Here is a 27,613-nt window from a genome sequence, read left to right as displayed (position 1 = left end):
ATTTTCCTTTATCACTTTGTACTATTTAAAATATGTGATCCATCTTTATTTACTATTTTAAGATGTATATTTACATTTTATAGATGAGGGAAGATCCTCTTAGGAAGGATGCAACGTATTTAGGTGAAATATAATCAGAAATATCGTGATATTCCTTGGTAATAGACAGTTTTCGTTTAGAAGTTGGTACTACAAGAGCGACAGTTTCTACGAATGTAGTGTAGGCAATTCCTAAATAGGAACTGTGAACAGAGTTGTGCGAAACGCAGAGATCTGAAGTGGGGGCGTAGTTATCAGAATTGATGCAGAGGCCTACTGTTTAGTAGAGCAGTTAAAGGAGACATTTTTGTGACTGTGTTTTGTGTAGGCAGTCCACGCACAACATTCAGAAATGGCGTTAACGGGATGTTACGCCGTTTTGAAGTTCCTTTTGTTTATCTTTAACTTCATATTCTGGGTGAGTTTAGTTTGTTGACATTCGAAAGTAAAGTAGTATTTATATGCAGTATGTGGTAACTCTCAAATTAAGCTTTTTTTATAATCGATTTTTGGTAATATATAGTACTTGGTATCTGGCAAGTAGGAACTATGCCTATAGGAAAAATTAAAATTTGGGGAGAATTGGAAAAAGGTAGCATGACAGACACCATTTTTAGACATACGTCATCCAGGATAGGTAGGCTAATAGCGTGGGAGGCAAAATCGGAGACTGTACGTATTTTATCTCGAGGACAACATTCAATTACAAAATACGGTATGTAAATAGCGTTCTACATGGTGCTGTTAACCACGTCTCTTGGATAATTGGTTACTTGTCATGTTAATGAACATAAATGATACAAATGCTTACGACGTTTGACATGTGCGGTAGTGATATTATTAAATCATAATAATAATAATTATTAATAATAATAATAGTTTTTGGTTTATGAATCATTACTTTAATGATATTATGTACATAATGATTACACTGGTTTTTTAAACAGAAATTGCTTAAAAATTTACCACAATAAAGAAGATAAAAAAAACGTTAATTACTAGAGTAATATGTTTGTACAGGTAAGCAGTAATAACCAGCATGGGAAGCAGACTGTACTGAAGTTATACATCAGTGGCGTACAGCAGAAACACTGAGACATAATTCATGTAAACAGAAATCACAGTTTTTAAACTGATGTAGCATTAACACACATCATCAGAAACAGTTTACTGTTAAAATTATGCATTCTCTCCTAAGCTGTCAGCATCAGTCTTGGTCTTCATTTCTACCCTAGGGATAAGATGGAAGTCATTTATACTTTAAAAGACACATTTTGTGGAGTGCCTTACAGAAGTATAGTACCATTGTTTAATAGGGGATGTCTGTGGCAGTTCTGTTTGTGTATAACTGTAACAGCCGTATATTGCAATGTATTCAAAGAAATTACTGCTATTAACGTAACTTCTTCACATGTTCCTGATATTACAAAGAGGGACTTCTAGTATGCTAAGTTTCAAGTTTTGTTGTTGTATTATTAACTCTCATGTTTTAGAGTTGTCATAGTTTTTCTGAAAAGGATAAAAGGTACTCTTTCCAGTGCCACTGAAGTTTATACATGTGTGTTTTCATTATATCACTACGTTTGGCTAGCAGTGTTACAAACAGATGTTTGGTGATTGTGACTATTAGTAGTACTTCTTTAAGGTGCTCCATCAGTGACATATTTGTGATTCTTCAATTTCTCCAGGAGTGTTTTATGATGAAATAAATCTCGGGTGAACAGCCTGGTGTGAGTGCATAGGACACAATATTTCAGCAATACAGTACATCAGCGCACCTGATAATGGCAACATGGTCGAGTGCCGAAATATTGTGTCCTATGCACACTCACACCAGGCTGTTCACCCGAGATTTATTTCGTCAGTGACATATTTGTTTCACAGTAGATTATCTGGACGTTTTGGGGTGCCGATGATAACAGAGAGAGTAAATGTGTCTTGGGGTGAATGAAGGCCTCTCTGTTACTAATTTGTACTCCATTCAGCTGTTTGTTTTTTAGTTATTTTGTATAGATTTCAAAACAACAGTGGCTTCATTCTCAGCAAGAACATTAACAGGATATACTGGTCATTGTACATTGCATTGTTCACTGAGCTAAAGTTTAAGATGAAGCCATAGTTGATTCAAAATTGTTAGCAAATAAATAAAGAAAAACATTAAATACATTAGCTCAATGTATTCGTAGAGGTGGATCACATTCATCACAGCTCTTGACTGCCTGAGTATGAATACGAATTAGAAAAGAAAAAAAAACCACAATTGAATGAAGAAACATTAGTGAGAGAATAGTCTGTACCCTACACAGAAAATTTGGTAAAATCTCTTTTAGACCTCCATGAGATAACTATTTATGAAATTCAACATTATAAACACTGCTTGAAGAAGACAGATAAAAGCAGTTAAGTTATAAAAGTTTTTTCACATGTGATGAGTCAGACAAACTGCCAAGTGGACTCCAGTCATATGGTGTGTACTAATTTGAACATAGGTACTTAAAATGTATCTTCTGATGATGATAGAGGCACAAGAAATTAACACACAACTTTTTTGCATATTTTTAGCATGCACCAAGGACAAATTGACATTATTAGTGCTTGAAACTCCTATGCCCACTTGCCTACAGGTAGACATAATTTCAGTTTAGGCCTACAGATAATGCTGTGGTGCAATTATGTTATTTCTACAAAAACAATTATCTATGCAAAGTATGAGCAGATGGTAGTGTTGACTGTGTTCATTATCTATTCACACATCACGATCACCACCAAGTCATAAACAGCAACAATTGCAGTACACAGTTTCAACCAAAATATGTGAAGCTGCTTACATTCCAGAGATCCACAACATTTTAAATTACTAGTCCGCAACATTTTAGATACCTTGAACTGGGTCAACTGAGACTACCAATAGCGGATGCCTGCTTCATCTTGTGATGTAATAATGATGTGGCATGTGGTGTCATACACATGATAATGGGAAGAAAACAGAGCACGGACTTTTTTGTGTATATTTTTTGTATTGTAGGTTGTGGCTAGACTGATTTGTAACATAACCCAAGTTATAGGTCAGGTTGGAGGTTGAAAATTTGGTTGAAAGTTGGAAAAGAAAATGAGTGTGAATATGAAATCTTAGGTGTGATGACATTTTGATTAGTGCTGTAGCTCAATGACATTCAAAGGGAACGGTTTGGGTATGAATTGGTGAAATGATATTGAAGGTATCTGTTAATCCTTGAAGGATGTCATGATGCTGTAACTAATTGAAATTGGTAGACTTGTTGCTCATGGATGAATAGTCAAGTACCGAAATATCCTGCAAAAAGGCAAAGACGGTGGAACTCTTGAATAATGCCATTGAAGAAGAAATGTTTTGAATAGAGAAAAGAACCATTGCAGATATTGTGTGGACTCATAGGGGGCCCTGCTTTGAAAGTTATCACTGCTAATTGATCATATGTGATAAGTACATAAATTTGCACCATCAGTTGAGCTTCTTGTATGTTGGATCACATTCATTCAATTTGTTGGCTGTATGCAACAAAAGTCTTGGAGTAAACTGCTCATCTGCTGCCATTGTGTCTATAGATTTTGATTAAACTTGTCACACATATGGACATAGTTGCAAATATGAGAAGTCTTCCACTAATACATCATGACAAATAGTTCTTTAGTAATGCAAGATATCGCATTTCATTTGTTTAGTCAGTATGACCCATTCTGATTAATAGTATGAAACTTGAGAGGAAGGTTAAGTAGAATTGTTTAGACACATCTTGTATTTAACACATTTACATAATTGTCTTGCCTTCAAAATAGTATCCGTAAGACCTAATACACCTCACACAATAGTGGCTTAGCATTCTCTATGTACTAGAAAATATTTCCATGTTAGTTTTTGTTCTGGTGAACACAAAGAGTCACGTTGGCCAGGTCTGGTGAATAGGATAGGTGTGAAACCATCCTCATTTTGTTTCTGGCTGTGAACTGCGTGACACTCCTTGCTTTGTACTGGGTTGAGAAATGGAATGTGATGTTGAAGTGATTGTGCACCATACTCTCATTTGGGAAGAGTGGAGTTCAAATCATGGTAGGTCTGTTCATTCCAATTTAGGTTCTTTGTAGTTTTCCCTAAACTGATAAAGATGAAACTGGGGAGGGTTCATTGGAAAAGAATGCATTCCATTTTCTTCCCCATCCATATCTTACAAAGGCTTTATTTTGTCTGATTGTCTTGTTGTTGCATTTAATCCCTCATTTTTCTTTCCGAAGAAGCTGTCAGAAAGACAACTTTACATGGTTTTCATGTTTATTCTCACCTGTTTTGCTTTCTCCAGTCATAGTGGTGAAGCCCAAGGTGCAACATTTCCTCCCTGTATGCCTCCCAAAGTAGTGTGGAGGTATCTGCTACAGATTATCCTGACAGTGAACAGAAATTGATTTTAGCATGTTGTTCTGTCATGTCAATGACAGCAGAATTGCTGAACACATGAATCAGTATTTATAAAATAAGCTTTCTATCTTAATTGATGCTTCCCTGTCTGTGATAGCTGGTCTGCTGACTTGAGTGTGTAGTGAATGTACTTGTACCACATATTCACTTTGCCTATTTAACCAACAAAAACATGTAGTAGCTTCTGGTAACATAACATCTATCAGTTATAAGAATGAAAACGGTACATTCATTTCCCCATGTTGCTACGAGCCTTGTTTGCCAAATGGTACTCCTTCTATTGGGTCAGAAACACTATTATAACAAAGTACCTTAAGAGTAGACTTAGACATGGTTGGGTACAGCTTGAGAAGTACCCTGTGTTATGTTTCTAAGGAGGTTTTTAAAAGCATTTTATCTGAACACAAAACAAACTTAGTTCTGTATACTGATGGGTGTCGTTGCGAAATACCTGTGCAGCAAGCAGTAAGTCTTCATCTGACTGGGAATTAATTACATGTGGTGTTCCTCAAGGTTCCATTTTGGGTCTATTGCTTTTTCTTGTGTATATTAATGACCTCTCATCTGTCAAATTGCCAGATGCTAAGTTTGTTTTGTTTTGTTTTGTTTGCTGATGATACAAACATTGCAATAAATAGCAAATCAAGTACAGATTTAGAAATAGCTGCTAATCAAATTTTCACTGTAATTAATAAGTGGTTTAAAGCTAATTCTTTGTCATTAAACTTTGAGAAGACCCACTATATGCAGTTCAGAACCTGTAAGAGATTTCCTTCCAGTGTGAGTATAATGTATGAAGACATGCAGATCGACGAGGTTGACAGTGTTAAATTTCTGGGATTACAACTCAATAGTAAATTCGGTTGGGAAGGGCATACAACAGAATTGCTAAAGCGCCTAAACAAGTCTGTACTTGCTGTGAGAATGATGTCAGATGTAGGAGATGTAAATATAAAAAAAAACTTGCATACTTTGCTTACTTTCATTCTGTTATGTCATATGGGATCATTATTCTGGAGCAACTCGTCAAACTGAGCTCAAGTTTTTAGGGTGCAAAAGCGTGTCATAAGAATCATTTGTGGTGTAAATTCTAGAACATCTTGTAGAAATCTGTTCAAGGAACTTTGTATTCTAACCACTGCTTCTCAGTATATTTATTACTTAATGAAATTTGTTGCAAGTAATACAACTGTTGTGAATTTTAAAATTTTCCCGGCAAATTGACTGTTCAAACAAATTTCGGGCTTGCAGCCGGTCGTCGTCCAATACTGGGCACCTGCCAGTCATCTTCAGGTGAACCGTCGCAAACTGGCGAAAACGTCCTCCATTCCACACTATAAAACGTACTGTAACTATTCTGCGCATGCATCGAAAACTTGATAGTTGAACCACACTATTGTGTGTATTGAACGATGACCGGCTGCAAGCCCGAAATTTGTTTGAACAATACATCTGTTTCCAACCAATAGCTCAGTACACATTATCAATAATAGGAATAAGAAGAATCTTCATAAAGGTCTAAAATCATGTACCTTGGTCCAAAAAGGTGTCCAATATTCAGGAACACACATTTTTAATAAATTGTCAGCAACCATTAAAAACTTGGTTTCAGATAGAGCACGGTTTAAACAGAGTTTGAAAGCCTTTTTGATAGGCAACTCCTTCTACTCCATAGATGAATATCTTAACAGAGACTGTTAAGTCAGCTTAAGTAAAAATATGTTAGATTTCAGTTTTGACAACACTTCGTCACAACAGTCAAGATTAGGTATTTTGCATGTGATAAATTTATTAATAGTGGATAACAGTGTTTCATTCTGTCTGTGTGTTAATTCTGTAAATATTAAGCTTATTTTAGACTATCTCCTGACAAATGATCAAGCTAATAAGTATTATATTCAAATGTTTTATGTTTTTCAGACTTTATGTTCCACGCCCACTAGAATGATCTCATTTTTTGGGTCTATGGAACGAAAACTTAATCTAATCTAAGGCAGGTTGTTCTGTTGTATTTCCCCCTCGTTTTATCATTAGAATTTGCTTACTGATCTGCCACTTGATGTATTTATGCTGAGCTGTGTGGGATCAAGAAAGCACTAGTCAGCGATAGCTCCAGATGGTAGGAAGTTCCTTTTCTGCAGCAATTCTTAAAGTGCCTTACAAGCAATCCAACCCATGTGTCTATGTATGTTCTTAAGTAGGGTAAAAAGGTCCTATTCTTATAGCAGTTTTGCTCAGGTTGTGCATTTTCTTCAGTTAAACTTTGTATTACTGTCAAAAGAAACAAAAAAAGAACCAAGTAATCCACTTTTGACCTACTGACCTCCTTGACCCTCGTGTGTGTCTTTATAATCAGTTTGTTGTTTGTCACACTCCACTGTCCGGTCACTTCCGCCATTGCCATATTGTACAGGATTGGTGACAGCCCTGCTCCTTATGTGACTTCTGCCTTGTTATCATCTTCAGTCTGATTAATATTCTTATGCAGCTCTCCATGCTAGTCTATCCTGTTCGAGCTACTTCATTTCTGCATAACTACAGCTGCCTATATCCATTTGAATTGGTCTGCTACACCCCAGCCTTTATCTGAGTCTCAAATTTTTATCCGCTAACTTACCTCTGTTACCAAGTAAACATTTTGTTGATGTTTGAGGCTGTGTCCTATAAACAGATTGCTTAATTTTGTCAAGATGTTCCATCACTATCTTTTCTCTCCCAGATCAGTTCCTTACTTTCTCATTAGTTGTATAATCTACCCATCTATTAAACTATGCTAATCAGTGTTCTTTTGTAGCACCACATTTCAAAAGCTTCAATTCTCTTCTTGTCTGAACTTCATGCCTTCCACATTTCAGTTGTGTTAAAGGCTGCAGTTAAATTTTTATTAGATGTTAAAATATTTTTCTCTTTCAGAAATGATTTTCTTGTTACTGCTAATCTGCATTTCATATCCTCTCCCCTTCAGATGTTGTCACTTATTTTGCTGCCCAAATAACAGAACTCGTTTACTACCTAGAGTGTCATTTCCTAATCTAATTCCCTCAGCATTGCCTGGTTTAATGTGACTAATTCCTCTACCCCTTCAATTTTTTAAAAAGAAATTGATATTCATGTTGTAACTGCTTTTGAAACACTGTCCATTCTGTTAAGTCCTTTACTGTCTCGGACAGAATTACAATGTTATCAGTAAACCTCAAAGTTTTTATTTCTTCTCCCTGGACTTCTAATTTCCTTTCCAAATTTCTTCTTGCTTTCTTCACAGCTTGCTCAGATGTCAGAGCCTCTAGCAGTTCAGCTCCCAGGAAGCTATTCAAGAGAAACCATCTCTAAGGATGTATTAAACACACTAAAAAATAACATGGAACTAACTAATACAGGGTGAGGTGGCACAGTGGTTAGCACACTGGACTTCCATTTTGGAGAACAATGGTTCAAACCTTTGTTTGGCCATACTGATTTAGGTTTTCCATGACTTCTCTAAATCCAACAAACTAACTAATAAAACCCAAGGAGATGATTCAATTAATGTAGAACAGTTTGTATATTCAAGCAAGTCATTTATAGACACATTACTAAACCACTTAGAAAGTGATTTGGCCAAGAAATGATACACCTGAGAGCTGGAATAAATCAATTGTTGGTCCTAGCTCCAAAAAAAGATGTATGCAAAATTGTAATAACAACCAAGGAATAAGCTTATTGAAGTCTGCATATAAAATTTTTGCCAACATCATCAAATTGTACAAGCAGGTGTTGTGATGACTATTTTTCGTTGAAATTGCTGATAGAAAAACTGAAAATTCAATCCAGAAACACACATTGCCTTTGTTGACGTCAGAGGATACTTTTGATAAAGTCGGTAAACAAATTATTGCAGATTCTGGCAGATGATCATGTAGCTCAGCAACTTATCAATGATATAAGCAGCAGTCAAATGAAGATGAGACGTGGGAAAAAGTAAACTGTTTATTACTTCAACAGTAATAATTGTAACTGTTAATATATTTATCACACTGTGAGACAAAAAGGTCAATGCCTTCATAACAAAATGTTTACAGTTGCCTACAGAACCACAATTGTACCCAGGCTTGCACCTCTTTGTCCTAAGCAAATTGATGGCACAGATATCTCTTTCAGGGCTTCAAATATATCGAAATCACACTGGGTGGTATTGGGGCTATGTGAAGGATGCATAAGGGCTTCCCAGTGAAACTTCTGCAGCATAGTCTAAGCAACCTTGGCAACATGCGGGTATGCCCACCCACAAGTTTGTTCACAGAGATGCCTTTACACTGTTACATTGACATGTTCTCCCAGAGGGCTTGCCACTCTTTGGAGGGTTCGTGCTTGGCTGCCACAGGGCCCCAGCCTTAGCAGCATCTTTTCCCTTCTGTACTGCATGTTGATCTTCTTGCTATTCTTTTTCCCCTCCCTTGGGGAACTTGTCTGTGGTGTTATTGGGAAGGTTTTGCATTGTCTGTCGTTGACATAAGAAAGGTCTCGCCACTGTTCTCGTTCCATTTTCCCTTCACCTCTCGTTCCTCTGCTTCGGCATTTGAGGTTCCCCTTTTTCTTCTTCCACCTTGTGCGCTCCTGTAGGTCGGCCCACGCATCTGATGCATAACAGGTGACTGGGTAGCGCAAAATTCCCAGCCCCAGGTTGACAGGTAGGGTTTGCACGTACCCCCTGGTACAGGCCAGGCCAGGCCCAGGAAGGGGCGACTGCCTGAGCTGCAACCTTCCCAAATTGCCGATTGGCCCTGTCAGGTGTTCAAGATGTGTGAACAATCACCTAAGGTGGGTGTGCCCCAGGGGCAGCTATAGCAGCGGGAAGTCAAGAAAAAAAAGGAATTAGAGCTCTCTTAGTTATAGCAGCTAAAACACTTAATACAGTAATAAACTTTATTCCAAAAGAACTTGAAATAAAGTCATAATAATAAATATAATTCCAACCACCAAAATTTAACATTTAAGCAATTGAAATTAAATTAGCAACATCACCAATCCAATTAGACAATGCAGTTAACATACCAGCACTACAGGGTTATTACAAATTATTGAAGCGATTTCACAGCTCTACAATAACTTTATTATTTGAGAATTTCACAATGCTTTGCACACACATACAAAAACTCAAAAAGTTTTTTTAGGCATTCACAAATGTTCGATATGTGCCCCTTTAGTGATTCGGCAGACATCAAGCCGATAATAAAGTTCCTCCCACACTCGGCGCAGCATGTCCCCATCAATGAGTTCGAAAGCATCGTTGATGCGAGCTCGCAGTTCTGGCACGTTTCTTGGTAGAGGAGGTTTAAACACTGAACCTTTCACATAACCCCACAGAAAGAAATTGAATGGGGTTAAGTCGGGAGAGCGTGGAGGCCATGACATGAATTGCTGATCATGATCTCCACCACGACCGATCCATCGGTTTTCCATTCTCCTGTTTAAGAAATGCCGAACATCATGATGGAAGTGCGGTGGAACACCATCCTGTTGAAAGATGAAGTCGGCGCTGTCGGTCTCCAGTTGTGGCATGAGCCAATTTTCCAGCATGTCCAGATACACGTGTCCTGTAACGTTTTTTTTCGCAGAAGAAAAAGGGGCCGTAAACTTTAAACCGTGAGATTGTACAAAACACGTTAACTTTTGGTGAATTGCGAATTTGCTGCGCGAATGCGTGAGAATTCTCTACCGCCCAGATTCGCACATTGTGTCTGTTCTCTTCACCATTAAGAAAAAATGTTGCTTCATCACTGAAAACAAGTTTCGCACTGAACGCATCCTCTTCCATGAGCTGTTGCAACCGCGCTGAAAATTCAAAGCGTTTGACTTTGTCATCGGGTGTCAGGGCTTGTAGCAATTGTAAACAGCAAGGCTTCTGCTTTAGCCTTTGCCGTAAGATTTTCCAAACCATCGGCTGTGGTATGTTTAGCTCCCTGCTTGCTTTATTCGTCGACTTCCGCGGGCTACGCGTGAAACTTTCCCGCACGCGTTCAACCGTTTCTTCGCTCACTGCAGTCTGACCCGTTGATTTCCCCTTGCAGAGGCATCCAGAAGCTTTAAACTGCGCATACCATCACCGAATGGAGTTAGCAGTTGGTGGATCTGTGTTGAACTTCGTCCTGAAGTGTCGTTGCACTGTTATGGCTGACTGATGTGAGTGCATTTCAAGCACGACATACGCTTTCTCGGCTCCTGTCGCCATTTTGTCTCACTGCCGCTCTGGTGGCAGAAACCTGAAGTGCGGCTTCAGCTGAACAAAACTTTGAGTTTTTCTACGTATCTGCAGTGTATCGTGACCATATGTCAATGAATGGAGCTACAGTGAATTTGTGAAATCGCTTCAATCATTTGTAATAGCCCTGTATAAGACTTTACATTTTGATAATAAATAACTAAACAATAAGAACCGTAAAGGTCCTGCCCCCCCCCCCCCCCCAATTGGAAGGAACGCGCCATTGGAAGTGCTCGCAATTACGGGGTATTTTCTTGCGATGAGCCAATTATCTTCCCAATCAGTGTCAACGAAATGTAAGCATAATGAGGCTAACGATTCAAATACCCTTCCTGCTGCACCGCAATTACTTGTGGTCTCACGTACTGAAGATGGTCAGTCCTTCACCACGGTAAATCCGTTTATTATTCAGAAAGGTGTTGATGCAATTGGTGGCCCTGTGAAATCCTGCTCTCATTTACGGAATGGCTCTTTCCTTTTGGAGACTACTTCCGATTCTCAAGCACAATAACTGCTTGCAGCCTTGCTTCTCCATGGCTACCCTGTTTGTGTTGAGGCCCATAGAACTCTGAATTCTTCCCGTGGTGTTATATACACTAGGCTTCTTGACAGTCTAACAGAGGCCGAAATCCTATCTTACCTCTCTGATCAGGGTGTCATTCCCATCCATTGGGTGATGGAAAAGGTAGATTCCTCCTTAGTGCCCACCTGCACTATTTTTATCACCTTTCATAGGCTGCTGCTTCCATCCAAGATCAAAGCAGGCTATGAAATTATCACAGTCCAACTGTACATTCCAAATCCGATGCGCTGCTACCAGTGTCATTGTTTCAATTACACTAGACTGTCTTGTTGACACCCAGCCAAACGTGTAACATGTGGTAGGGATGCACATGAGGGTGATTGTCTGCCTCCTACTCCACGCTGCATCAATTGCAAATGTGGCCATGTTGCATCTTCTCGGGATTGTCCCATGTATCTTGATGAGTGGGCTGTCAAAGAGATCCGGGTAAAGGAAAAATTGCCTTACCCAGTCAATCACAAGTTATTGGCTAGTCACAAATGCTGCGTTCTCCCATCTGGCACCTATACAACTGTTCTTCTTACACCGCACTCCATGAAGGACATATCACGCAGACATGCCACCTCAAATTCAGCTCTGAGGTTGTAAAATCGCCCAGTGTCAAGGTAGCATCACCATCCCCCTCCAGCTGTGCAACAAGCCATCAAACTCTTGCCTCAGAAGGTGAAACCACCAGCTACACAACCAGTAAACTGGCAAGGACAGGAAGAGTACTCTGGTGAAGACTTCATCTGTACCTCCAGCCGAACGACACCTAAGTCTTCCTCTGCTAACTGGAAAGACTCGAAGAAGTCCACTAAAGGCAAACGGTCTTCTCCTTCGCTAACTCGAAGATCCCCTTTGACGGTTTTGCCACATGATACCGTAACTCGGCTGGCCTCCATGTCGCCGGTGCGCACCACCAACTGTGTTTAAGTGTTGGGCTCGACAGACAGACAGACAGACAGCATGCACAAGCCGATGCTTCTATGGATCCCATGGAGCAGGATCCCCCTGCTTCTGTGCCCTGTAGCAGCGACTCGTCACAGGCTGTCACTCGGGAGCTGCTAAGATGACACCTCTTCATTTTTTCCTCATCATGACTCTCCTCCAATGGAATGTCCGTGGCCTTCAGTCCCAGAAAGAGGATTTATGGCTGCTTTTAGCATTGCAGCACCTCCTTGTACTCTGCCTGCAGGAAACAAAAATTCATCCTCACCACTGCTTTGAACTTTCACATTTTTTCCCAGTTCAGTTTGACCTTCCCCCTGAGGTCGGCATTCCATCTCAAGGGGGCATCATGCTGCTCATATGGGATGAGGTTTACAGTCAACGCATCTTCCTGACTATCCATCTTGAAGCTGTTGCAATTTGCCTTTTCCTTCCCCACCTGACTCTTTCCCTCTGTACCATTTATGTCCCTCCATCATTCAGTGTCAACATGGCAAACTTCCTTCAGCTTACTGGGCAGCAACCTCCCCCCATTTTTGCTACTTGGTGACTTTAATGCTCATCATCCCCTTTGGGGTTCTTCAAAGATCTGTCAGGGAAGGGCCCTCTTGGCTGATCTTCTTAACCAACTTAACCTCTTCTGCCTTAACACTGGCGCCCCTACATTCCTTTCCAACTCCTCGCAAACCTATTCCCATTTGGACCTATCCTTCTGCACTGCCCAGCTTGCCCATCATCTTGAGTGGTCAGTTCTTTGATACCTACACGAGTGACCATTTCTCGTGTGCTATCAGTTTGCTGACTCCTACCCCATCGACGTGCACACCCAAATGGCAGCTTACTAAGGCTGACTGGCAGCTTTACTCCTCCCTGGCGACCTTCGAAGAAAAAGATTTCCCCAGTTGTGATTACCAGGTGGAATATGTCACAAACATTATCCTTACTGCTGCAGAATGTTCCATTCTTCGCACCTCTTTACAATGTCATGTCCCAGTCCCTTGGTGGACTGAGGCATTCCACAGTGCAATTTGTGCCCGGAGATGTGCTCTGTGTGTTTTTAACTGTCCTCCTACAATGGCAAACTGCATTCATTATAAACAGATGCGTGCAAACTGTTTCCACATTCTTCGGGATAGCAGAACAGCTAGCTGAATTTCATTCACTATTTCTTTTAACAGTTCGACCTCTTCCTCTGTTGTGTGGGCAACCTCCAACTGCTCTCTAGCACCAAGATCCATTCACCAATTTCCAGCCTGGCAGTAGTGGACGATGTCATCGTGGACCCTATTACTATCTCCAACACCTTGGGCCGCCATTTTGTGGACATTTTGAGATCTTCCCACTATCACCCTGCCTTCCTCCATTGGAAACAAGCGGAGGAGGCTCGGGCGATACAGTTCTCTTCTCAGAATCGTAAGTGCTACAGTGCCGCCTTTACTATGAGGGAGCTAGATCGTGCTCTCAGTTCATCCCGATCCTCCACCAAGGGCCAGGCGCCATCCACATTCAGATGTTGCTGATTCTTTCTCTTGTGGGCGAGCACTTTCTGCTAACATGTACAACTACATCTGGACAGAGGACACATTTCCCGGACATCGGATGAAACCACCGTCATACCCATACCCAAGGCTGGTAAGGACCAAAAACTCTTCTAGCTATCGCCCCATCTATCTCACTAGCTGCCTTTGCAAGGTGATGAACATATGATTCACACCCAGCTGGTATGGTGGCTCGAGTCTCGCAATTCACTGACAAATGCACAGTGCGGATTCTGAGTGCGGCGTTCTGCAGTTGACCATCTCATTACTTTGTCAACTCATGTCATGAGTGGTTTTCTGTGAAAATCGCAGATTGTGGCCGCGTTTTTCGAATTGGAAAGGGCCTACGACACCTACTGGAGAACTGCTATCCCCCATACTCTGTACACGTGGGGCTTCTGTGGCTGCCTACAGTTTCCTTCAAGAATTTTTAAAAGACAGTTTTCAAAGTGCATGTGGGTTCTGCCTTGTTGGACATCATTATGCAGGAAAACAGTGCACCTCAGGATTCCGTCCTGAGTGTAATCATCTTTGGTATCGCCATTAACCGTATAATGGCCTGTCTTCCTCTGAGCATCTGCGGCTCCCTTTTTGTTGATGATTTTGTGATCTATTGCAGTTCTCCATGGACCTGTCTCCCTTCTGTTCCTTGGAACTATGAAATTTCTGGGGCTCATACTCGACCACCCTCCTCTGTTTGTACCAGTCTCTTGTCTGTTCGAAACTCGACTATGGGTGCTTTGTTCATGCGTCTGCATGTCCATCCCTCTTACGCTGTCTCAACACTATCCACCATCGTGGCATCCGTTTGGCCACTGGCGCCTTTTACACTAGCCCCGTTGAGTCTGTATGCTTAAGCTGTTGAACTACCACCGTCCTACTGCCATGACTTTCTTCTCAGCAGGTATGCATGCCATTTGTCTGCCATGCGTGGCCACCCATCCTGTGCCTTCTTCTTCGACAATTTCTTTGATCACCAGTATGGGGTGCGCCCCTCTTCTGTTACATCCTAGAGTCCACTTTTGGTATTTGCTACGGCGGCTTAACTTCACACTACCTCCAACTTTCCCAGTGGATGTGAACCCTTCACCACCTTGGCTTTGTGAAGCGACCCATGTTAACGTTGGCCTTCATTCGCTTCCTAAGGATACTATTCCAGCCTTGCTCTATCGCCTTCAGTTTCACAACCCTCGCATGGAACTTCGCGATAGTACCTTTATATACACTGATGACTCTCGCACTGACCGTGGGGTCAAATGTGCCTTCGTCATTGGCACCTGGCATTGGCTTCTGGCACACTGTTCGGTGCTTACAGCAGAGCTCTTCACCCTGTATCATGCCACAGAGTACATCTGGTGACATAGACTTTTTAATTGTGTCCTCTGCTCAGACTCACTCAGCACCCTTCAAAGTCTATGTGCACTGTACACTGCTCATCCCTTAGTGCAGCAGGTCCAGGAAAACTATCACTTGCTCACTCTTGGTGGAGCCAGTGTGATGTTTATGTGGTATCTTGGTCATGTCTGTCTGTCAGGAAATGAGGCTGCTGACGCTGCTGCTAAGGCTGCAGTCTTCATAGCTCAGCCCGTGAGTTCCTATATTCCCTCCGATGATCCCTGTGTTTCTGTCTGTCAGAAGGTGGTGTCCCTTTGGCATTGCCAATGGTCCTCCCTTCACGGGAATAAGCTTGGGCTTATTAAGCCTCTCCCAGCGGCTTGGACAACCTCTTCTCGGCCCTCCCATCTTACAGGAGAGCTTCTGTAAAGTTTGGAAGGTAGGAGACGAGGTACTGGTGGAAGTAAAGCTGTGAGCACAGGGCGTGAGTCGTGCTTTGGTAGCTCAGTTGGTAGAGCACTTGCCCGTGAAAGGCAAAGGTCCCGAGTTAGAGTCTTGATCCGGCACACAGTTTTAATCTGCCAGAAAGTTTCGTATCAGCGCACACTCCGCTGCAGAGTGAAAATCTCATTCTCTTCTTTGTTGGTGTTTGCCTCACCTTCTTTCTCAGCTGCGTACTTTCCCTGATTACTTTGCTTAACATCCTGCAGCAGTAATTTGACTTGTTCTTCACAACTTGCAGGCCTTTCATGGAAGATAACATCTCTGCTAAGAGTGACTTTATTTTCTTCTTTCACCCAAATTCTGTAATGCTGATCTCCATCATACCCCACGAGATGATCCTGGACAGCTTTCTCATCCATTCTGTCTTCTTTGAACTTGGACATGGGCATAGCATGTAGAGCCTATTATACGTAAAGGTTTTATTCTCTGCTTCTTACTGAACTCCAACTCAAAAGGACCGATTCCTTCCCAGATTATTATGCAGTTAGATATCGAATGTACACTGATGCTCCAACCAATTCTGCCCACATGGCTACTGGGATATAAGCTGCTTTGAGTTCTTGAAGGTTCTTGCCATTTCAACTATAGTTCACGTCTCACTCACTTCCACCATTTTACTGTGTTGTGTAGGGTGCTGTCAGTCTGTTGAGTAACACATTCTGTATGCAGTAAGGCCTGGACTCCTGTACTATGAAGTTCTCCACCACTGTCACTTAGTAGCTCTTTGACTGTTGAAGAACATATTTCAAAGCATCCTTGCCTTCAAATTTTTGCTGTATGCTGCAGCAATACCGAATTTTGTGTAACTGTCTTTGAAAGCAACCATATAGCTCTTTTTCTAGAAAGACGCATTGGGAGTTCTACAAGGTGTCAGCTGACATTAGTTCACCTGGTTTGGTTGTCTTTTCTCTCTGACCAAATGGGAAGTGATGTGCTTTGCCACAAATGCAGGGCTCACAAAATGCGTTTTCCATGGGAATGCTTATGCCTAATTCCCTTTCTGACATACCTTCTAACATTCATTTGGCATGGTGTTTATCCTGATGTCCCCATGTCACATGATACTGGTGCAGTAATGAAGTCTCTTCAGTGGCATTTACTACAGCAGTATCTTTGAGCAAAGTTGGTTGAATGTCTGCCTTGTATAAGGTTCCAAAGAGCTCGGCGGGTTCCATGAAACACACTTTGTCATCAATTTTAAGCCAACACTCTGTTGCTGATGAATTAAATTCACTATTAAGATTCTGGTCCTGAGCAGCTAACACTGAAAAAAAGTTCCTAGACAGCTGTGGAACATACTACACATCCAGCAGCATCATATTCTGCCCACCAGTCAAAGATGACAACTCAATATTACCTTTTCCTACTTCCATAAGTGTTCTTTCCTGCTGCCTTTACATCACGTAGTCTGTCAGATTTCAGAAAATCTGTGAAACGCTCTGAAAGATTAGTCACATCCGTTGTAGTTCTATTGTCCACCCACCAGAATGCTTAATCTACTTCCCCTGAATGGCCCTCTTCACAGACAGACATCAGCAGAAAACCTACAAGTGCACAATTTCCTGCCTTGTGGTGCGATTTTTATTTATTTTTCGATTGGAAATCCACTTTCTGCAGCCCTTCCCCTAAGTGGCCCATTTGTTTACAATAATTGTCACATTTTCTTGAATCATTCTTAACAAACTTGCCTTTACCATCTGGTTTTTGTTTACTAACATTTACCATTAATGCTTCCTTCGGCATTTTGTCACTTTTTGGATTCTTCGGGAGATTCCTTTCAAACATACATAATTGCACTGTCAGTTCATCAGATGTTCTTTTTCAGCCATTGTCAGCAACATCCATCTTGATTGAAAAGTTTCGAATTCACTTGGTAAAATATGCAAGGCTCTGCAGACTGGCATAAGATCTGGTAAAACACTTTTGTTTTTAGATTTCAGCATGTTGTTTAACTTGTTCCACAAACTTCTATGTTTCCCTATGTGGGTAGAAACATTTTCATCTTGGTTCCAGCTAAAGGACAAAAAGTCTGTACAGATTTTGAACAACTGATTCTTCAATGATTTTCAAACTGCTGCTTTAAGGTATCCCATGTATCACTAACTGTTTCCTTGTCCCTCACCTTCTGATATACTTAATCACTAGTTGTTATGCAGTTTACGTAACTGTTGGCCTTTCGATACAAATCGCTGTTGCGCTGTGTTCTAGTGGTTTGGGCTTCACTGATCTCCTCTCAATGACATTGAATACACCTTCGTGGTAATCCAGCCGATCTCGTATTTTCCTTTTCTAAATTTGCCAGTCCACTTCTCCAGTCAGTGGTTTAATATTCTTTGACATATCCATTTCTGCAGAACTCAGAACTTCATATGAGTGCAGTATGTGGCCTAAAGTTACGTACTGAATACAAATCTGTTAACCTTAAAACTCGGCTGTCATTGTTTCTAAACTCAACTCAGCTGGCTGTACTCTACTCGGAACTCAGTTGACGACACTTGGGAATGTGGGTCTCATGGGAGGCATGCCAGAGATAAGTCCCTGCAGTCGCACTATCATCTGTGTCCTCGGTGGCTCAGATGGATAGAGTGTCTGCCTTGTAAGCAGGAGATCCCGGGTTTGAGTCCCACTCAGGGCACACATTTTCAACTGTCCCCGTTAAATTATATCAACGCCTGTATGCAGCTAAGGGCATTCATTTCATTGTAATTTCACTTTAACCTCAAATTCTGACTGCTGTATTTGATGGTGGATATAAAATATCATTTTGATGCTTACTTGCACTAACACACCTCAGAGGAAGGCTTTATGACAACACTTTTTCAATTGAATCACATGTTGCCTTATTTTTACAAGCTTTTATTTACTGTTTCGAGCCGTTAATTCGCTGTAGACTCTTAAACAAAACTGGACTTGTAACCTGCTACATCTACTTGTTTTAGGATGAAGGCTGTAACTATTACACTGAATTTTTTTTTTTTCATATTGCGCAAATACACACTTCTATAAACAACTCAGTTACATTTATTGTCTCTCCAGAGACACCGCAGCACTAGTGCTGCCACTCTTGTTCGGAACTTACTCAATTAGAGACATATATAACTCGTACACTTCCTCCATTAGGTCCTGATATCTTCCTATGTGCTTCCTATATTTTTGAGCCCAGAAGAAAGCCATTCATGGCTGTTGATTTGCTTAGGACGAAGGGGTGTGCACCTGGGTACAATCATTGTTCTACAGGTAACTGCAAACATTTTTTCCATGTAGGCAGTGAGTGACTGTCTTGTCTTACAGTGGGATAAATGTATTAACAGTTCTGGCCATTACTTTTGAAATAATAAACAATGTACTTACTTTTTTCCATCTGTCTTGTCTTCAATTGACTTCCCCTTATATATACAAGTTTTACACAACCAATTTAATCTGTGTCAAAAAAGAGGGCAAATTACAGGAGTGGGATAGAATACATGCAGCAGTAAAATTGATGTGGCTTTTCATCACTCTTGTTTATTATTTATATGAATAAAGTAATCAAAGAGTAGAGACTAATGCCACATGGCTTCATTCAAATCAACCTAAACACAAAGCTAGATGCTTTATGTTCTGCAGATATTTATCTCTTCTCTTGTAGCAGCATTAGAGGATGACCTATAGTGATCCATTACAGATTATATCCGAAAAATACAGTTTGGACATAAGCACTGAAAAACAAAATATGGCCTTCTGTGGAAAATACTCAGTACAAAGTAATACCTGTTTGAAAAGTAAAATTCTTGAGAGTGGACACATTCACATATTTAGGTTATAAACTGTCCTTTCTGGCTGAAACAGACTTAGACGAGGAAGCCACCAGATATACAAAAGTAATGGGTGTCGTTAATAATGTAATGAAACCTTCCCTAGTCCAGAAACACACCAGAGTGTCTTTACAAGATGTTAGCAAGACCTTTAGTGTGCTGTGGTTGCAAAGCCTGGACAATAAAGACAGCCTATGGAATGAAATTCTTGAGATGAACAGCTGTGAACACCATATGGGACCACAAAAGGAATGCAGCTGTATTGAAGGAACTTGTATTCAGAACTGCCAAAACTTTTGGAGAATATGGTACAAATGCACACAAATATGTACTTTCTGTTGGCTTCCAATACACTTGGAATGTGGGAAATGAGAAGAGTTGTTTGTTTGACCACGATTGCCTGTACGAAACACATGGTAGCATAGTATAAAGTCCTATGGTATTCCATATCTACAGCCAGCTTGGTTACTAGGGAAAGGGGATATATGTGTAAAAATGAAAAATGGAAGAATGAGTAGCTGAAAATGATTAACTAGATAGTGTTTCAAAGTGATGGATTACCTTGAAGTATACCGTATCTCTCTCTCCAAAGGCAACAAAATTACATGAACCTGGTAATTTTAGAAAGTATGTTATGGGTTTTAAAATGTAAGTTCTCACTAATATGCACATGCAGAAAATGGAGATGGTACCTTTTTATGATCCCAGTTAGTGTGACACACCTTGGAGTTGTGTAATTTCTGCAGAAAGCCACTTGATAGCTTCAACAAAATACATGCAGTGTTCTTGAAGGCTTTTTCATTGACTGCAGAATAATACTTACGTTCTAAGAAGAGCAGTTATTTTTGCTTGCCATTTAAACTAAAATAGGTTGTTCATATATGTAGCAAGAAATGCAAAGCACCCTTGATCAGACCTTGTGTAATGTCCTTAGATTTTTTCCCAATTCATGAGAGTTGAAAAATAAACATTTTCAGTTTTACTCTTATGCAAAGAATACCAGTTTCATAATTCTTTCAGTAACTCTTAGAAAACTGCTTATCCTGTAACAGGGTGCACTGTTTTAATAACTTGGCAGATTTATTTTATTTTAACTTTGTGGCCTTGATACTTTCCTGTTATCAGTTGTCAGTTAAGGTAAGACAGTCAGGTGCGCCATCTGTCGGTTAAATTTGTAAATTTTGATCTCTGTGTAACTGTATTTTAATTGCCAGTGTATTAGGTTTTCTGAGGCAGAGATTGGGGATAAGCCCAGTATTTGCCTATCTGAACATAGAAAACTCCCTAAAATGACACTCAGGATTACTGGTGTACTATACCAATATTTGTTAACCCACTGCACAGATTTGATTCTGGGTCTGGCTCACCCTGTCTCCCCCCTGCGGGTTCGGGGGTAAGAATAGGCCCGCGGTATTCCTGCCTGTCGTAAGAGGCGACTAAAAGGAGTCTCAACTGTTTCGGCCTTTAATGTGATGGTCCCCTAAGGGGTTTCACCACTCCGTTTCTAAATTTTTCCGTTAGTGCGTACCATTTGGGGAAGGACACCTTACGTGGTGCATCTAAAAATCCATCTTGCCCTAAGATCTGGCACACCTGATTTTTCATGGAGTTGGACTTACATCGAGCTTCTGGACACATCCACTGCAGTGTGTTCCGGGTGGTATACATTCCCTCCAATGTGCACTTCCATCTTTGCCCTCATGATGTAGGTGGATATTTAGACACCCGACATCCAGCACGGTAGCCAGTCCGTTGTGGTGGGGTCGTCATGTACCCTCTTGGTGGTAGCCCCCTGACTACACAGGGATCGCACTGCTGATGCCTGAGCTGCTACCTCCCCACGTATGCCGAGGAGTAGATGCCTATCCCTCTGGGGCATCGGGACTCCCAGCAAAGGCCATCCTGCCACGTGGTCTTTGCTGTGGCTGGGTGGCGCCCGTGGGGAGAGCCCCTGGTCGGAGTGGGTGGCATCAGGGCGGATGACCCGCAATGAAGCGTGGTACATCATCTCTCGCTGGTGGGCCTCCACCAGCAGTCTCCAAGCGATCGAGGTCTAACCTCAATGGCAACCAATTCAATCCAAGATCATTTCCCTCCCTGGCCACTCCATGGGAGGAACGCATGGCTAAAGACAGCAGTGGAGATTATTCACCCCGGTACCTTGTCTGTACGCGGGTCGATGGTGAATCTTTTATGCAAACTAAGCCTCAGTTTTTTGTGGAGCATTTAAAGGACAAGTTCGGGGAGGTGGAGGGCTTGTCCAAAATGCGCTCTGGGTCGGTTCTCATCAAAACAGCATCCTCTGCCCAGTCACGGAGGTTGCTCACTTGTGACAAGTTGGGGGATGTTTCTGTCACCATCACTCCCCATAAAAGTTTAAACATGGTCCAGGGTATTATATTCCACGGGGATCTTCTTCTGCAGTCCGACGATGAACTACGCGCCAACCTCGAACGACGAGGTGTTCACTTCGTCCGGCGCGTCCATCGGGGTCCAAGGGATAATCAGGTAGCCACCAGTGCCTTCATCTTGGCCTTTGAGGGTGATGTCTTACCCGAAAAGGTTTAGGTGATGGTTTACCGTTGTGATGTGAAGCCATATATCCCCCCTCCGATGCAGTGTTTTAAATGCTGGAAGTTCGGGCACATGTCATCTCGCTGTACTTCCAGCATCACGTGTCGGGATTGTGGACGTCCTTCGCATCCTGATACTCCATGTGCCCCGCCTCCTATCTGTGTTAACTGCGGAGAACACCATTCCCCCTGCTCGCCGGACTGTAGGATTTTCCAGAAAGAAAGGAAGATAATGGAATATAAGACCCTGGACCGCCTGACCTACCCCGAGGCTAGATGGAAATACGAGCGGCTCCATCCTGTGGCAATGACGTCAACCTACGCCGCTGCTGCAACGACGGTTCTTCCATCTCCTGTGTCGTCCCATACGGTTGGTTCTATGATTGGTCAGCATCCAAAAGCCCCCTTGATTGTGGGGGGCACTTCACAACCTGTTGCTCCTGCTCCATCTTCTTCAGGAGCAACACCCTCCCAACCATCGGGGACATCAGCTCCCCCTTCCCAGCCGGAGAAGCGTAAGACTTCTTCGGCTACTCTCGCCAGGAAGGGTTCCCTTGGGGACCTCCCTTCACAAGTTCCGACCAGTGGAAAAGCGGACACCCGCAAGTGGTTGAAACAACCACCAGTCCCTGGTCGTAGGGCCTCACGGTCGTCGTCTGTCCCTGAGACTGACCCAGTGAAGCCCATGAAGCCTGAACCACCGAAGGCACAACGTGACAAGCAGAAAAAGAAGAAAGTCCCCCAGACCAACGCTACTGCGGTGGCACCCATCCCACCGCTTCCTACAAGCCCTGCCTCTGAGGACGAAGTGGAGAATCTGGCGTCCGCTGAGGACCTCGATCTCGCCGGTCTGTCGGACGCAATGGATAGCATTTGCACAGGTGCTCAATCAGAGGCAGCAGGTGACCCAGCGGCGTAATCTGCCATCCCAGTCCCGTCACGCCTTTCCCAGCCATGGCCAACACCATCCTCGAGTGGAACTGCAGCGGTTTCTTCCACCATCTAGCTGAGCTCCGCCAACTTGTCAGCCTTCACCCTTTCTTCTGCATTGCTCTTCAGGAAACTTGGTTTCCAGCAATGCGAACCCCCACCCTCCGTGGCTATCGGGGTTATTATAAGAACCGAGCAGCTTATGAAAGGGTGTCTGGTGGCGTCTGCATATATGTCCTTCACACTCTGCACAGCGAGTCTGTCCCTCTCCAAACACCTTTAGAGGCTGTTGCTGTTCGGGTGTGGACGCCACAGGCTGTTACCGTCTGCAGTCTTTACCTTCCACCGGATGGTGATGTCTCGCAGCATGTCCTGGCTGCACTGGTAGCCCAATTGCCGGCACCTTTTTTGCTATTGGGCGACTTCAACGCCCATAACCCTCTGTGGGGTGTGTCAGTGGCAACAGGTCGAGGCGCCATCGTTGAGCATTTATTGGCACAGCTCGATCTCTCGCTGTTAAATGATGGTGCCTTCACACACTTCAGTGTGGCGCAGGGCACATACTCCGCCATTGACCTTTCAATCTGTAGCCCTAGCCTCTTACCGTCTGTCCAATGGAGTGTGCATGACGACCTGTGCGGTAGTGACCACTTTCCGATCTTTCTGTCACTGCCACAGCGTCACTCTCCCGGGGGCCCAGCAGATGGGCTATGAATAAGGCTGACTGGGACTTGTTCTCCTCCACTGCCGCTATTGAGCCTCTCTCTACTGATGACATTGATGCAGTGGTTCAATCGGTCACCACCGGCATCGTTACTGCTGCCGAATCTGCCATTCCCCGTTCTTCTGGGTCCCCTCGGCGGAGGGCTGTGCCTTGGTGGTCGCCTGAGATCGCTGAAGCGATTAAAGATCGCCGGCGGGCGCTCCAGTGTCACAAGCGACATCCCTCCATAGACCACCTTATCGCCTTCAAACGGCTGCGTGCGCGGGCCCGCCTCCTTATCCGCCAAGGCAAGGAGTGCTGGGAGCGGTGTGTGCCCACCATTGGCCTCCATGTCACTCCATCGCAGGTCTGGGCCAAGATTCGATGCCTCTATGGCTATCGGACCCCTGTCAGCGTCCCTGCGCTCTCACTGAATGGAGCAGTTTGTACAGACTCCGACGAAATTGCCAACAGCTTGGCAGAGCATTTTGTTCTTAGTTCCGCTTCTTCCAATTACCCACTGGCCTTCCACTCCATTAAAGAGCGGATGGAACGTCGGAGTTTTCTTTTCGCACCCACCATTCTGAATCGTACAATGCCCCATTCAGTGAGTGGGAATTTCACAGTGCCCTTGCCGCTTGCCCTGATACTGCTCCTGGGCCAGATCGCATCCACTGCCAGATGCTGAAACACCTTTCAGTGGACTGCAAGTGACGCCTCCTCGACCTTTACAACCGTCTATGGGTCGAGGGTGAGTTTCCGTCGCAATGGCAGGAAAGTATTGTTATCCCCATTCTGAAACGTGGGAAGAACCCTTTGGAGGTGGACAGCTACCGTTCGATTAGCCTCACCAACGTTCTTTGCAAGTTGCTTGAACGGATGGTGAGCCAGCGGTTGACCTGGGTACTGGAGTCACGGGGCCTTCTGGCTCCATCTCAGGGTGGCTTCCGTAAAGGCCGCTCCGCCGCCGACAATCTGGTGAGTCTGGAGTCGGCCATCCGTACTGTCTTTGCCCGCCGTCAGCACCTGGTCGCTGCCTTTTTCGACATGCGGAAGGCGTACGATAAGACATGGCGCCATCACATCCTTTCTACGCTTCATGGATGGGGTGTTCGGGGCCCTCTGCCGATCTTTATCTGCAATTTTCGGTCGTATCGTACCTTCTGCGTGCAAGTCGCGGCCTCCCATAGTTCCTCCCGAGTCCAGGAGAACGGTGTGCCACAGGGATCTGTTTTAAGTGTCAGCCTGTTTTTAATAGCCATTAACGGGCTCGCTGCGGCGGTGGGGACGTCTGTCCAAGCGTCCCTGTATGCTGACGACTTCTGCCTTTACTACAGCTCTATTGGCATTGCAGCTGCTGAACGTCAGCTATCCGTAAGGCGCAGTTTTGGGCTGTAGCGCATGGGTTTCAGTTTTCGGCTGCCAAGACGCGCGTTATGCATTTCTGCCAGCGTCGAACAGTCCATCCTGAGCCGCGGCTTTATCTTGCCGATGAACTCCTTGCTGTGGTGGAGACACACAGGTTTTTGGGTGTAGTTTTTGATGCCTGGCTGACTTGGCTGCCTCATATTCGGCAGCTTAAACAGGCATGTTGGCGGCATCTAAATGCTCTGCGGTGCCTTAGCCACACCAGGTGGGGCGCCGACCGATGTACTCTCCTACGGCTCTACCAGGCGTTAATTCAGTCCCGTCTGGATTATGGGAGCCTGTCTTATGGCTCAGCATCCCCATCTGCGCTGCGGGTACTGGACCCAATCCTACACAGCGGCATACGGCTTGCCACTGGTGCTTTCCGCACCAGCCCTGTGGACAGCATGCTAGTGGAGGCAGGTGTCCCTCCCCTGCGGTTACGGCGCCAACGTTTGCTAGCCGCTTATGCTACCCATGTTTTAAGCTTGCCCGGGCATCCAAACTATCGTCTCCTGTTTCCGCGATCGGTCGTCCATCTGCCAGAACGTTGGCCCCGGTCTGGTTGTACAATCGCAGTCCGCGTCAAAGAGCTTCTCTCCGGGCTTAGGGTTTTCACTGTCCCACCTCCTTTCCGGGCCACTTTGCATACACCCCCATGGTGTGTTCCTCGCCCTTGCCTTCGGCTCGACTTGGCACAGGGCCTGAAGGACTCAGTCCCTCCAGAGGCCTTCTGCCGCCGCTTTTATTCCATCCTGGCCACGCATCAGGGCTCTGGCATTGTTTACACTGACGGTTCGATGGTTGCTGGTCGTGTCGGGTATGCGCTCACTCTAGGGGACCATTCCGAACAACGTTCCTTGCAGGATGGCTGCAGCGTTTACACTGCTGAGCTGGTCGCCATCTTTCGTGCCCTAGAGTATATCCGCTCCTGCTCAGGTGAGTCCTTCGTTATCTGTAGCGATTCCCTGAGCGGTTTACGAGCTCTCGACCAGTGTTTCCCTCGTTCTTGTCTGGTGATGGCTATCCAAGAGTCCCTGCATACTCTTGCCCGTTGCGGCCGCTCTGTGGTCTTTGTGTGGACCCCCGGTCATGTCGGTATCCCGGGTAATGAACATGTTGAGCGCCTGGCGAAAGAGGCCGCCAGTAAGCCATCTCTAGACGTTGGCCTCCCAGAGACTGATTTGCGGGCAGTCTTCCGCCGCAAAATTTTGGCGCTATGAGACGATGAATGGCGCGAACTGACAACGCGCAATAAACTCCGTGCTGTCAAGGAGACGACGGCTGTGTGGCGGTCATCCCTGCGAGCCACTCGCAGGGACTCGGTAGTTCTTTGCCGGCTTTGCATTGGCCACTCCCGGCTGACACACAGTTATTTACTGTGCCGGGAGGACCCTCCTCTATGTCGCTGTGGGGCGGCTTTGACAGTGGCCCACATTTTGATGGCCTGCCCCCTTTTAGCTGTGGTCAGGCAGACATTTGCGCTGCCTGATACGCCCCCTGCCCTTTTAACGGACGACTCCGCTATGGCTGACTTAGTTTTACGTTTTATTCGGGAAGGGGGATTTTATCATTTAATCTGAGTGTTTCTGTTTTATTTTATTGTTTTGTGTTGATTCTGGCCTTTGGCCTATGATTTTAAACTGATTTTTTAAATGTGTTTCTTAGTGGTTGGCTTTTCCTTTTTTTATTTCTATGGTCGGCCAACCACCGTCACACTCTGTGTGATTTTAGTTCGTTTTGTCTTGTCTTTGTCTAAGTTTCTCTTGTTCTGTATCGTCTGTGATCTATTCTGTTCCTCGTTTTTATTCTCTGTGGGTGTTCTTTGTATTTGGAAAAAGGGACCGATGACCGTAGCAGTCTGGTCCCTTTAATCCCCCAAACCAACCAACCAACCAACCAACCATCACCCTGTCTAGTGTGTTGTGCATTAAGCTATGCAAGCAGGTCTGTCACTTTTTGGTTATGGAAAAAAATGTAATTTTAAGCACATATTCAACAACACTGAGCATTTAATCTATTCTGATTGATACTTTGAAAAACTCTTGTCATGTTCACAATACAAAGAGTGCTCTACAGCAATGGCCCCCTACTTAGCTTGCATTGATAATGAATTTCTCACCCAGCACAAAGTCCCAAGTGTCTGGAAAAAAAGCACTGGTGACTCCTGTGCGTAAGAAAGGTAAAAGAACGAACCTGCAAAATTACAACCAATATCCCTAACTACTGTTTGCTGCAGAATCCTTGAACATATTATCAGTTTGAATGTAATAAACTTTCTTGCACAATGTACTGAGAACTGTGGACAAAGGGTAGCAGGCAGATTCCATATATCAAGATTTCTGGAAAGCACTTGACACTGTACCCCATTGCAGGCTGTTAATGTGTAGATATGAGCATATGGAATAAGTTCATAGGTATAAGAGTGGCTCGAAGACTTAGTAAGTAATAGAACTCAGTATGTTGTCCTTGACGGCGAGTGTTAATCAGACACAAGGAAATCATCAGGAGTGCCCCAGGGAAGTGAGATAGGACCGCTGATGTTATCTATGTACATACATGATTTGACAGACAGGGAGGGCAGCAATC

At 43.6% G+C, this 27,613-nt stretch overlaps 1 protein-coding gene across 1 annotated transcript in view; it reads left to right on the top strand.

Annotated features, from left to right (window-relative positions):
• The first annotated feature begins 224 nt into the window (after positions 1 to 224).
• Positions 225 to 27,613, top strand: part of LOC126469871 (CD82 antigen) — a 93,759-nt gene continuing 66,370 nt past the window's right edge. The window contains exon 1 of the mRNA XM_050097188.1: positions 225 to 457. Within this exon, the coding sequence (XP_049953145.1) occupies positions 392 to 457 (66 nt within the window). The 5' untranslated portion in view covers positions 225 to 391. The remainder of the gene's footprint in view (positions 458 to 27,613) is intronic.

This window comes from Schistocerca serialis, chromosome 3, assembly GCF_023864345.2.
Source record: "Schistocerca serialis cubense isolate TAMUIC-IGC-003099 chromosome 3, iqSchSeri2.2, whole genome shotgun sequence".
In the NCBI taxonomy this organism is placed as follows: Eukaryota; Metazoa; Arthropoda; class Insecta; order Orthoptera; family Acrididae; genus Schistocerca; species Schistocerca serialis.
The sequence above is the reverse complement of the archived record's forward strand: the minus strand, read 5'-3'. Positions and strand labels throughout refer to the sequence as shown.